Raw genomic sequence first — 12,824 nt, 5'->3', positions numbered from 1 at the left:
CTGTCCATCCTTGTGCCCACACATCCCCCTTAACATCCTCATCTCGATAACTTTCATCTTCTGCTTATGTGCTCGAGTTATAATCCAACATTTAACTTCATATAACATAACAGGTTTAACTGAGATTTTATAGAACTTTCCTTTAAGTTATAGAGGCACTTTATGATCACATAAAACATCCGACGTTCTCTTTCAACCATCCTACTTATATTCTACGTAAGATATCTCTCTCAATCCCTTCATCGTTTTATAAAAATGATTTTAAATATTTAAAGCTCTTAGTTCTAGGTGACTCGTCATATTCTATTTTAACAATTATCTCATTACATCTAATATTGCTAAACTTAAATTCCATTTATTGTCTTTATTTTATCAAGCCTAAAACCTTTCTTTTTTAGTATTTCCCACCAAGATTCTAGTTTAGCATTTACTTTTCACGTATTTCATCTACCAAAATAATATTATATGTAAATAACATGTACCACGGTACTGTGTCTTAAATGCGTGAAGTGAGTTTTTCCATAATTAGTGTAAAAAGATAGGGACTTGGAGTTGATCCTTGATGTAACCCTATTTTCATTGGAAATGTTTAAGTTACTCTGTTTGAAGTTTTCATTCTGGTCATTACATCCTCATACATATCTTTAATTAGTTTAATATATGTTATGCTAACACCTCTCTTTCTAGAATTCTCTATATAATTTCTCTCGGGACTCTATCATAAGCTTTTTTAAGTCAATGAAAATCATGTATAGATCTTGTTTTTGATTCTGATATTTTTCTAAAAAGATGTATAATTTCTATTGTTGACCTTCCAGGCATGAACCCAAATTAATTTTTGGTAACCGTGGTTTCCTTAATCTTTTTTCTATTACTCTTTTCCAAAATTTCATGGTATGACTCATTAGTTTAATATTTTATAGTTTGTATAATTTTGTACGTCTCTGTTGTTCTTATATAAGGTAACTAGAGCACTTACCCTTTATTGATCATGCATTTTTTTTTTAAAATTTTCAATATCATGTTAAATAATTTTGTAAGTCATTTAATACCTTATTTTCCTAGACACTTCCATATCTCTATCAGAATATCATTTGGTCCAACTGTGTGCATTCCATTTAAAACTTGTTCTACTTCTAAAGTTTGAATTCGATGATAAAAATTTAAATTTCTATACTCATTTGATCTAATTAAATTACCTAAGTTAAGTTGGTCACATAAACCTTTATTAAAAGTTGATAAAAATATTTATTCCACTGCTCTTTCATTTCTCCATCGTTTACTAGTAGTACCCTATTGCATTCATCTTTAATATATTTTATTTGGATAAGATTTTGTCTTCCTTTCTCTCACTTTAGTTATTCTATAAATGTCTCTTTCTCTCTCTGCTTTTGTATCCAATTTTTGATATAATTGTTCAAAAGTTCATTCGTTACTTCAAGTACTACTTTCTTAGTATCTTTCTTGACTATTATATATTTTTTTTAAGTTTTCCTCATTCTTATAATAATTTCTTCTAAGCTGTTCGTTTTTCCTTCACTTTTTCTTATACTTTCGCATTCCATCACCAAAATTCCTTACTTAGTGGTGTGTTCCTTTGACTCACCGAATACACTCTTAGCTATTATTTTCAACTTTGATATCATCTTATCCATGTCGTATTAGAGACGGTATATTTTACCTAATGCTTGTACTCCTACATTTTTCAGTATCAACATGTGCAGGTTTTCTGGTCTCTGTTGAATCTGGATGCTCACAATAGGGAAGATGACCTACTGTCAGCAACACCGCTTATGGTTTTATGTTTTTGGCCTATTCAGAATTGATCTGATTTTTTCTTCTGATTTTTCAGAACATATTTCTTCCTGTCCTTCAGAACAGCTTACCTAAGCATTCCAGTTTTCCAATTTCTTTCTTTGATTTGACTTCTTCCAGAATACAGTATACTTCTTAGAGTTTTCCAGTTTCTCCACTGCTTATCCACTTTCTGATCAGATATTAGCTCCACTTTGTTTTTTCTGCTGACAGGTTTGCTTCTAGTTGATTTCTCTGGATCTGGGTTCACCGTACTGCTGAAGTGCAGATCTACCCAGATTGGTTTCTTTTTCAGCCTTCACCTACGTTCTTCTTCCAGATGCCCCTTCAACTGCTTCTTTGATAGCAGATTTCCAGACATCGGTTTACAGCGCTGATGAAATCTGCAATTTTCATATCAATTTTGTGATCTGTGATTTGATCCTTCCAATCTGTGCTTCGGTTAGTTGCTTTCAGATTGTACACTTATTCCAAAAATGAGAAAAAAAAAATCAGTATGGATCTCTTCAGTCTCTGCATCATGATATGACTAAGCAAAATGCTCATGTTGGCCTTCTTGGTAGTAAGCCTTTCAATACCAAACACACTGTTGGTGTATCGAGGACTGTAAATCCTTTCTTCAGTTGCAAGCTACTCAAAATGCATTAATTAGCTCAGTCTCTAGCAGCCTTGTTCGTGGAGAACACCTAGATTCTAGATTTAAGAGCTTTTGAGCATAAGTCTAGTAACATTTCTCTTTTCTTTGACCTTACATTACCATCTTATGCTTTCCATGCCAACCTAGTAGATGAGTGACTTTAAGAAGGGCATTTGTCTAGGTCACACATACACCATCTTTTGTTACTTTTTTTTTTGGTTGTTTAATTACCTTTATTTTTATTATGTTTGCAATAGGCAAGAAAATTCACTAGTTTTCTAAATTTTTCAATAAAATTTGCTACTTTATTTCCATTAAGAATTGACGAACTAAGTATCTAGTATAGGGCGAGGATCTAGAGGATTATATCATTTGAGACCTAAAGAAGATGGCCCCTAGCCTATCCAATCTTTATAATCTTGAACTTGAATCTTGTTAATTAGGAATCGTTGTCTCTTAGCATGAGCTTTGCACCTTATTACATAGTACACTGCTATTTAGGCTACAAGCCATGTCTGTTCAAAGCTTTGTTTTCAAATACTCAGTACCTTCAATCATTGATGACTATTCTAGAATAACAAGCTTTTTTTTTTATCAAAAGAATATTGTTAACTCTTTTATATTTTTTGTTTCTATTTTGCTGAGATAAGGATTCAATTTGGAATGGCTATTAAAACTTTGAGAACTGAAAATGCTGAGTAATTTTCTTAAAATTTTTAATCCTTTAGTTCTAGCTAAGGTATCATTTATTAATCTTCTTTGTCGTATACTTCAACAAAATGGTATTATGAGAGGAAAGTAGGTATCTAATTGAGCCATCTCACTGCGTGTAGGAGTTCCATTGAAATCTAGGATGATGCCATTTCACTGCTTGTTATCTTATAAATCATGAATTCTTCCATTCTTAATAGTCATTCCCCTTCACTATTCTTTACTGTTGTAATTTTCTTTATTTACTTCCACCTTTTGTCTTTAGGTATACATGTTTTCTATGTTTCTCATCCCTAGGTAGACAAGTTGTCTTTTAGAAAGTCAAATGCTTCTTTCTTGGTTACTTTTGCACAAAGACAGGCCATTAGGCTACTTTTCTGAGTTGCAATGTGCCTTTATTTCTATTGATATGACCTTTGATTATACTCTGTTCTTTTCTACACACTGCCTACTTTTGAGTCTGATATACATGTTCTTCCTACTTTACCCCAAAACTTCTTGTTCCAACTCCACTTTTTGTTTCATAGTCCTCCTCTATAGAGATTTCAACACCAATAAGAACTTATTATAGTCGGAGGCCAAGAGTTGAGCTTACTGCTGCTGCTCCTAGAGACTATTACTTTACTAACACCATTCCGAGTTCCTGTTTTGGCATCTGATTTGGACTTCACCATTGATTTTGATATATCTTAAAAAGGTATTCGCAGGTGTCTTTCACATCATATTTTTGATACATCTCAAATGATTTTTTTTTTTACCTAAATTTCATTTCTTTTTTAGCTTCATATTCCATTTCTAAGATTGTTTTTGAGGGATTATCTAATCTAGATGACGATAGGTTATGGTTGATCAATGGCAACCTTACAATTCTAATAATGCTTGGGATCTAGTTCCTTAATGATGGGATTATGGGTGATGAAGCGACGATGGTTCCATTGCTATTAGTGTGATTGGACGACAATAGAGGTGTCATATTAATCAGTCATGATGAAGGCACTTGAAGATCGAGAGATGTTACATCAAGAATGAGGGGATGTTCGAGCATGGAATGTTGCGTGCCTAGGGATGTCAGCCAATCGACTGAGATGAGATTGGTAAGGCTGTTCCTAGATAAGAAACTCACTCTCATCTCATGCCATATTGAGATTAGAGAGAAATTCTTAGGTAGCCCTCTCTGACTGCATCTTCTATATTTCAGATGGGTCCAATTAGCCCATCTTTGCATCTATTGAGTTTAGATACTACTATTCTAGAATTCTCATGTAATGGTCAAGATAACCTGTTTATGGTTCATTATCCTCATATTTAAATTACTTAAAACTTTGTTTTACAGTAATTTGAGAATTTTTCTGCATCAAGATTCAGAAGTATCTTCCTCAAGTTCTTCTGAAAAGCTTACTAGCACAGAAGAATATCCTAATAAACAAACAACAAATCAACTACACAAAGGATCAGCTGGTATTGTTGGTTCAATGATGCTGTTGCGCTCTTGCCAAAAGATGCATGCTCCATACACACAGGTTATCTTTTCATATTGGTTCTTTTGTGCATTTCTACATATCAGAGATTTATTTCTGATGTATTAAATGTCCTTTCCATGTCTTCAATTTTAGGATGCACCAATTATGACAGAAGATATGCATGAAGAAAGGCTCCATGCTGTTGAAGCTTTAGGTGATGCTTTTGTAAGTTTGGTTTCCTTTTCTAACTTTAACATCTCTCTCTCTCTCTCTCTCTCTCACACACACACACACACACACACACAGAGTATGTAAAGTTCTTATTTATTATGCAAAACTTGCTGGTCCAGCAGGTGTGCCTTAGACGATTCCTCTACCCTGACCTTGCTGACCATTGCAGAGTTGATATTGCAACTAGATGCCATCTAATTTAGAAACGAGCTATTAACACAACCAAATAAACAAATACAGTTATAACTTAGAACATTATTATTGTTTACTCTAGATACACCCTTATCATTTCAAAGGTTGAGTTGGTGCCGCTCATATCTGTTGCCCATATATCAGTGCCCAACTTTATCAGAATATTAAATAAATATGGAAAGACACAAATCTTTAATTTGCTCAAAATAATTCAAATTACTTTTGATACCTTAAAAACTCTTTACTTCCTATTTATTATCCCATGTAGGCCATATACAAAGTATATGTAACCATATAAAATTAATACAACCTATGATACTATAATAATCGGCAATGTAGAATATTTCATATATATGTAACATGCATATAATTGAAACAAATGTTCAAAGTAACACCCATAAGTTCACACCAAAAGCTTAGCTTACAAAGTATTTCACAATCATAAGATGACCACAATTTCATTTTTTTTTTATTATTAATATTTCTTTGTATGTCTTCATAATGGCTGCATATATGACCGCACAAATTGTGTATGCATAGGCCGTGTGGTCCAACTGCATATAGCATTGGATATACGGGATGTGGTCCGTTGCTGCAAATGCCTATGCAGCAGCCATGTAGGTCACTTTTTGAAACTTTGCTATCAAGTTATGGTACTCATTAGTCATTACTAAGTATTGATGTGATTTCACATTTCAAGTTTAAATTCTATCTTTTCGAAGTTGTTACATTGCTTCATGATGGGAGAATTTTCAAATGTTTATTTAGATCAAAATCTAAGGAAATTGAAGATGCCAGAGGGAAAAATTTTCAAATGTTTATTTAGAATTTTCCAGCTACATCATTATGCTACATGGAAAAAATAAGCAAAGTTTGTTGGAAGCAGTTGCAAATTGAAAAGCTAGTGTGATTTATATGCACTTCAACGAGATTAATTTTGAAATCTTTGAGATCTGAGACTTGTGGAAAATTGAGTTAGGCTTGAAAAATATCATAAGTTTGCCATAGTTTGATAGGGTAAACAACAATCTTAAAGTGTGGAGGTAAATGTTATAATTTTATGGAAGCAATCAGAGGGAACTGTATTTTAAATAGAGTTAAGAGCGTGGTTGATTGAAGAATCAGGATTATGCCAATAAGAATGAAACAAATTCATGCAAAATGTTGGTTCACTGCTTGGTCAGGATTCACCCATATTTTGTGTCGATTCAGCAAGAATGGAGTATCTTTCCAAGTTAGGAGTAGACTAGCACCAAAATTGAGATTAACATTGTATCTTGAAAGTTAATTAGTGTTCCAAGAGATATTTATTCATTCTCTCTGAAAAGCCTAGTGTGGTAAAGCAAAGAATATACAATAGCAACAACAACAACCAAGTCTTATCCCACTAAGTGGAGTCGGTTGTATGGATCCTTCTACGTCATTGGGCTCTATCCCCTACTATATCTTCATCTTTATTTAAATAAATTTTATCTTATTTTATTGTCCCTAATATATGGTAATCAATTTATATAGAGTAAAGATACTAGTTTGGCTATCTCAACATTCATAACTGACTTAAATATTGCATATCTAGATGATTTCACTTACATTCATCCTTTCCTATCACCATTGGTTTGACCACTTAATTGGAATTCTGTCCACGATCCTTCTCTGCATGACATAATTGAAATTCTATCCACCAGCCATATGAAATGATGCCATGAATGATGGGCTAGTATTTTGATTTCAAAATAATAACCATCAAAATTTTGCAGAGTTTCTGGATGGGAAAATTCCCTGAATCTAATTTCCTTTAAATATGGAGAGAAGGCATCCTGAAGCAAGAGTCGATTTAGTTTAAATATCTCTGTTCTGGTATAAAGGCATATTGTTTTATTTCTTTGAATTCTACTTATGCCAAGTTGTTCTATTTAGAACATATTTGAATCATTTTATTTCAGAAAATTATTTTACATTTTTTATGTTTCCTATTTATTCTGTAAATAATCAACATCTTCACCATTTGATGCATGAGAATTTTTGTGTAAATTCTTGTGTACAGAGGTTCTCTGCTCAATTGGAAAGAGATATCCTCTCATCTGGTAAGATTTCTGTAGCTTTTCTTTGGTTCAGCAATTTTCTTCTAGTTATTGATATTCAAGTTTGCATTTCTAAATTAGTTTCTTTTATTTATTTTCAGTTCCTTTGTATGTTTATTCTTTTCAGTTTGGAATGAAGTAAATGTATAGTTCATTGATATTTGATAATTGGTTGCAAATTTGTCATATTCACTTTTGATGATAAGTTGTTTTTTCCTTTTGCTAATTTAATATCCAATGTGGTAGGCTCTTTTTTGGGACAGTAGCAATGAAGCTATGTATTCTTTTCACCCTTTTTGAGTAAGCAATGAAGCTATGTATTCTTTTCACCCTTTTTGAGTCAGCTTCATAATCATCTCTCTGTATAGATTTGTGCAGGTCAAAATATGTTAAGCTTAAATCAGTCAAACCTTCTGGTGTTCCTTTTGTTCCACTCTCCCTACTATTCTTATCTAACTCACTTTGTCTTCCTAGAGAAAGTATGTATAAATTAGAAATTCATGCATGGAATTTAATGTTTCATGTTGCTTGATTAGATATGTCAGCATTCAAGGCTGCAAACCCAGATGCAGTGTTTGAAGATTTTATCCGGTGGCATTCACCTGGTGATTGGGAGGTTAATGAAATGGAAGCACGCACAGGTGAACTAAATCACTGGCCTCCACAAGGGAAGCTTTCACAACGTATGGCTGAACATGGGAATTTATGGCGGCAGATTTGGAATACTTCCCTACCTTTACCTGTTTCTGAGCAGAAGCCACTTCTTGATCCTATTCGAGAAGGAGAAAAGGTACTTATTCTATTGAATATCAAGTACTTGCTAAAGTTTTGTTTTTATTTGCACCTTCATGAAAAGAATCTTACTAGGGAGGCAGATTGGTGCTTGTTTTCTTTTTAACTTTCTGCCATTAGGCTCTTCTGATCGAATATCTAAAATTAGATTGTTGAGTTTCATGTAATATGTTGTTGAGTTACTCATTTATGCATTGAATGTAGATTATAGTCATTGTTTGTGGGGTACATGTGTTTTGCACCTTCTCAAGAATATGCAGGTCATTCTAAATAGCTTAAAATTTTAGATAAATGTTCATAATTGGCATACTCGAAGTCTGAATGAACTATCTTATAGTCGGTATCAATTTGTAGCTTGGTTAACATTTGAAGCTTATAATATACTAGAGTTGTTAACCTTCATATTGATGTTATCAGTAGCTTTGGCCGCACTTTGAACTGCTGATACTTGTCCTAAAGAATGTTATCAGAATAAACTATCTTATAGACGGTACCAATTTGTAGCTTTAACATTTGAAGCTTGTAATATACTAGAATCGTCAACCTTCATGTTGATGTTATTGGAAGCTTTTGTCTCACTTTGTACTACTGGTACTTGTCCTAAATGACTTGTATTCTACATGTTTCTCTTAGGCTCAAAGTTCAAACTACATAATATTTGTTGTAGCTATGTGGGATAAGATCTTTTACTTTCGAAAATAAAAGGTAGATATTTTTGTCAATTTATAGAGTAGATATCCAGATTATGAAATTGCTCCAGGAGCGCTGAGTTTAACACATGTTTAGGTATGTGTTGCACCAGCGTGTTTTTATGATGTGATTGTGGGTGCATTTTTTTCGCCTTATGATCTGTATGCTTTTAGTGTGTTCAGTGAGTTTAATTGCCATTATAGTCTGTTGTCCCTGTCATGGATAAATCCAAGTCTAACAAAAAGTGTGTAATTATATAACATGAATTCAAGAATTTTGATGCTTTGTACAGATACTCCATTACCTCGAAACTTTGAGACCACATCAGCTGCTTGAGCAAATGGTTTGCGCAGCCTTTAGAGCATCAACTGGCATTCTGAACCAGACTTTATATGGTGATTTCAAACATATGAAAACAGAAGTTGATCAAATTTATCTTACAATAGCATCAATTTTGAAATATTTTCAAGGTATGTGATATTAGCTCAAAGGGAAAACTTACCTTCCAACTTGTAAACTTTAGACTTTCTAGCAATTTGGTCCCTAATTTAAGTTCAAATATTAATTATCTTTCATTGCTAATGTCTGTCTTCAATATCTTGTAAATTTGATAAAAATGATCTGATATCCTGAAAATCTAATGACAACTTTTTGCTGCCAATGTGAGTAGTTCACATCTGCAGTAGTTGCCCTTTTACATGCAATGGTTTGGATGACCAATTTGAACTCCTTTATTGTGGCTCAGAAACTATTATTCAACATCTCCATTGTTGTCAATGACTTGTAGCTTGATTAGGTGAATTCCATACATCATCTGCTTGACTGTAGTGGTAGTTATCCATTCTAAGTACACTACTTTTAGAATTAGCGAAATGGAACACATACAACTTCCAATTCTAAGTCTTCTTTTTTACAGCAAATCATCTTCTTGAGAAGGATGAATTGATTGGCAACTTGAGACAGCTTTGTCTTGTATTTGAGCACATGGAGAAGCTGTTAATCCTTGCAGCTTCAGTCCATCGTAAGTTGCTAGATGCTCCACGACTTTCGGAAGCAGTGTTCAATGACTATTTTGCATTTTACCAACCTAAAATGGGTAAAAGTTTAGAGAGCATATGCTATGATCAGGTACTTTATCTTTCCTAATAAAATTACATGCTTTCTACTTAGTTGGAATGCATTTTATGCTTACCCTTATTTTCATGATAAAATAACATGTTTCCTACTCAGTTTTGTTGGAACACATTTTATCCATTGTTTCAATTGTCTAGATCATGTTTAATTGTTTTCCCCTTAAAATTTTCTTAATTTTGATCTAAAACAATCATTTTGATATTTTCTAAACAATATATTATATAGATCTTGGGTTTGAAACCTGCCTTGAGAGTTGTTTCCTAAGTTTTTGGTTGTAGTGTTGCTTTCATCATTTGGGTGGAGTGCTTCCCTTCTTAAAGGTGTCAATTAGCTTAAATGCTTAGAGCTTTGGGTGTTGTTCCCAATGTTTTAGGTTTTAATTTACCATAATTAGTTGGTCTGGGGTTTTCCTCTTCTTGCAAGATCCAGTTCATGTAATTAGTAGAAGTTTGGGGAGTTGTGAGTTCTTGATTCATTTTTCAACATGATAATAGATCATCATACATTCTGTTACTCGGACTCTAATAGGTGCAAATCTAAGTGTCTAATGCGATTATTTCTAAATAATTTATACTTGGTCAAAGATGTGGATTCGAAATGTCGGTGTCTAACTATCATGTGGTGTGAATATGATGAGAGTATTTGAAAGAGACCAAAAATTCGATGGTACATGTACCATGTCACTATGTTCCCTTGTCTTAGGATTAAGTCAATATGGCTAATGTATCTTCTTAATCTCTTGCTTTTACTTTAGGAATAATCTCATCTTGTACCTATATTTTACATGTTTTAGCAACTTTTTCCTAGACGTCAAAATTACCAGATTTCGTATAATTTACACCCAAATGAGACTTTGTTAATCAAATTACAAGTAACCTCTAGTCATGTGGATCATATGGTGGATAGGGTGCAAGAGACACGTTAGATAATTAGAGAAAACAGTGCATGACATACCTAGTCTTGTGTGAAAATCTTAGATTGAGTTTCCTATGTTTATAGGCTTTAAATACATGACTTTAACTCTATCTGGTAAGATAATAAAATACCTAATTTTAACATAATATTTATTAGATAATGCCCCTTCCATCTTGCACCACAATCTCGCTTTCCTCATCACAAACATCCAAACATATGTTAGGTTATTTAACTCAAATGATGTTTGATGTTCCTATTGTGTGTGACGCCAACATCCCTTTAAGTTTCTCTCCCTTCATCCCTTATTTGTCAGGTTTACCATATAACGTTGAGCAATTGCATAAAGATAATAAGGCCTGAATATGCCATTTAAAACAACTATTAAAGAAATATGTCTCCTCGGCAAAATGTCTCATGCATAACCAGATATAAAAATAAATAAATTTAAAACAAGATATCCATTCAATATAGAAATATAGTTATTGAATATAGAAATCTCTGCTGTTTCTGAAGCAAGTAGGATGAACTGGTTATACATCATCATTTCTCCTCGAATCTAACATTCTGAAGCACTAACAAGAAGAATTTCAAGTTCCAGTCATCCACTCAATTACTTTCAGATTCTACAAATACCATTTCTATCAAATGTTTATGCTCGAGTACTTCATATTACCCTCCACCCAGAACTTTCTCATCTTCATATAAGGCAGTAGAACTCATGCTATTAGACAAGGTTTGGGAGGTTGTGGGTGTGGAATTGGATATAGCTCATATCCACCTTGTGTCCACTGTAATTACCCAACCATCATCAGATCACTGCAAGAATAAGTTAGGCCACCTACAACACAAGTTGATACACAAGCAAACACAACTTCATTATCTTCTAACTCTAGACATACACCCACAATAGTGACTGAGTTTTGCCAAATATGAACAATTTTAAGCATTACTCTAGAACTTATCTAGTTCATTCAATTTTGTTACAACTATCTCCACTCTTAATAAAATTTCCATGGTAAATCCAAGATTTCCCAACTACATGATTGAGGTGTGCCTTTACATATGATGTAATTGTGAATTGTTCTGTACTTATGTTTGTACTCACCTTTCTCTGTTGTTAAGGATTCACTCTACTAACCAACTCTATTCCAATGTTCGTACTATCACCAACATCATCCCATATTCCCATACTAGTGGCATTATCGTCTTGGCCATTTGTATGTCTAAAATAAAAGAGTTTATAGTTATCCACCTTCACGAAAAGTTCTAATGTGAAGCATGTGAGCTTGATAAGCACTATGTATATCCTTTTCCTCTAGTACTCATAAGAATACTTCTCCCTTTGGCCTTGTTCATTGTGATATGTATTGTGAACTCATTCGGAGGTCCTTGTTGTATTTATTTTGTTACAAAATAAAGACAGTTTTCATTTCGAGCAACATGTATGCACTATTAATGCCCTTGTATACTTGTAATTAACCATGTTATGCTTCACAACACATCATCCACTAAACTGTGTGCATATATCTTTTGATAAAATGGTATCACTGAATGCAAAAGTTACCACCTACTTGATATTACATGTATTGTCATGTTTCATATGCATGTACCCAATATTGTGGAGATGTTTTAATCTCATGTTATCTCATTAATCATGTCTCTTCTATGCTCGATGATAAAACTGTTCTCTCATTTCTTTCTCCTAAACAAATTTACTTTAGTATCAAGGGTCTTTGCTTGTTTATATTCTTGGACCTGGACTTGACAAACATAGCCCTAGATCTATTCATGACATCTTCTTGGATACTCTTGAGCTCAAAGGGCCTTCAAGTTTTATGATCTAGTATGTCTACTAATATACACTTATAGACTATTATATTTCTTTGGCTTCTTCATCATCACCTTTTAAAATTATACTACTATAATCAACCTCATTCCTCTCTACCATAAAAGTCCACATTAGAGGTCTATCATTGGCATAGAAAGTTTATTTCATCAAATTCTTGGCCTCCACTAGCGATCTCTAACCATAGATCCTCCAATCTCTGATCCACCTTCCTCTAAAATTTACTCACCTATTTTTTTTCTCAGAAAAGCCATGCATGTTTCCACCGTGCAACCTACTGGCAGCTCTATTTCCTTTGAGAATTTAAGCTCATGTTTTTT

At 33.4% G+C, this 12,824-nt stretch overlaps 1 protein-coding gene across 4 annotated transcripts in view; it reads left to right on the top strand.

The window, feature by feature from the left end:
- The window catches only part of LOC122028761 (rab3 GTPase-activating protein catalytic subunit-like), a 60,832-nt gene that overhangs the window by 33,951 nt on the left and 14,057 nt on the right, over positions 1 to 12,824 (top strand). For 3 of the 4 annotated variants that reach the window (XM_042587636.1, XM_042587638.1, XM_042587639.1), the window contains 6 exons: positions 4,497 to 4,683; positions 4,777 to 4,848; positions 7,091 to 7,130; positions 7,664 to 7,917; positions 8,902 to 9,079; positions 9,526 to 9,737. In XM_042587636.1, the coding sequence (XP_042443570.1) occupies positions 4,497 to 4,683; positions 4,777 to 4,848; positions 7,091 to 7,130; positions 7,664 to 7,917; positions 8,902 to 9,079; positions 9,526 to 9,737 (943 nt within the window). The remainder of the gene's footprint in view (positions 1 to 4,496; positions 4,684 to 4,776; positions 4,849 to 7,090; positions 7,131 to 7,663; positions 7,918 to 8,901; positions 9,080 to 9,525; positions 9,738 to 12,824) is intronic. The other variant, XM_042587637.1, reaches the window with a different exon arrangement.

Source organism: Zingiber officinale, chromosome 10B, assembly GCF_018446385.1.
Source record: "Zingiber officinale cultivar Zhangliang chromosome 10B, Zo_v1.1, whole genome shotgun sequence".
In the NCBI taxonomy this organism is placed as follows: domain Eukaryota; kingdom Viridiplantae; phylum Streptophyta; class Magnoliopsida; order Zingiberales; family Zingiberaceae; genus Zingiber; species Zingiber officinale.
This window is presented reverse-complemented; position numbering and strand designations above follow the sequence as displayed.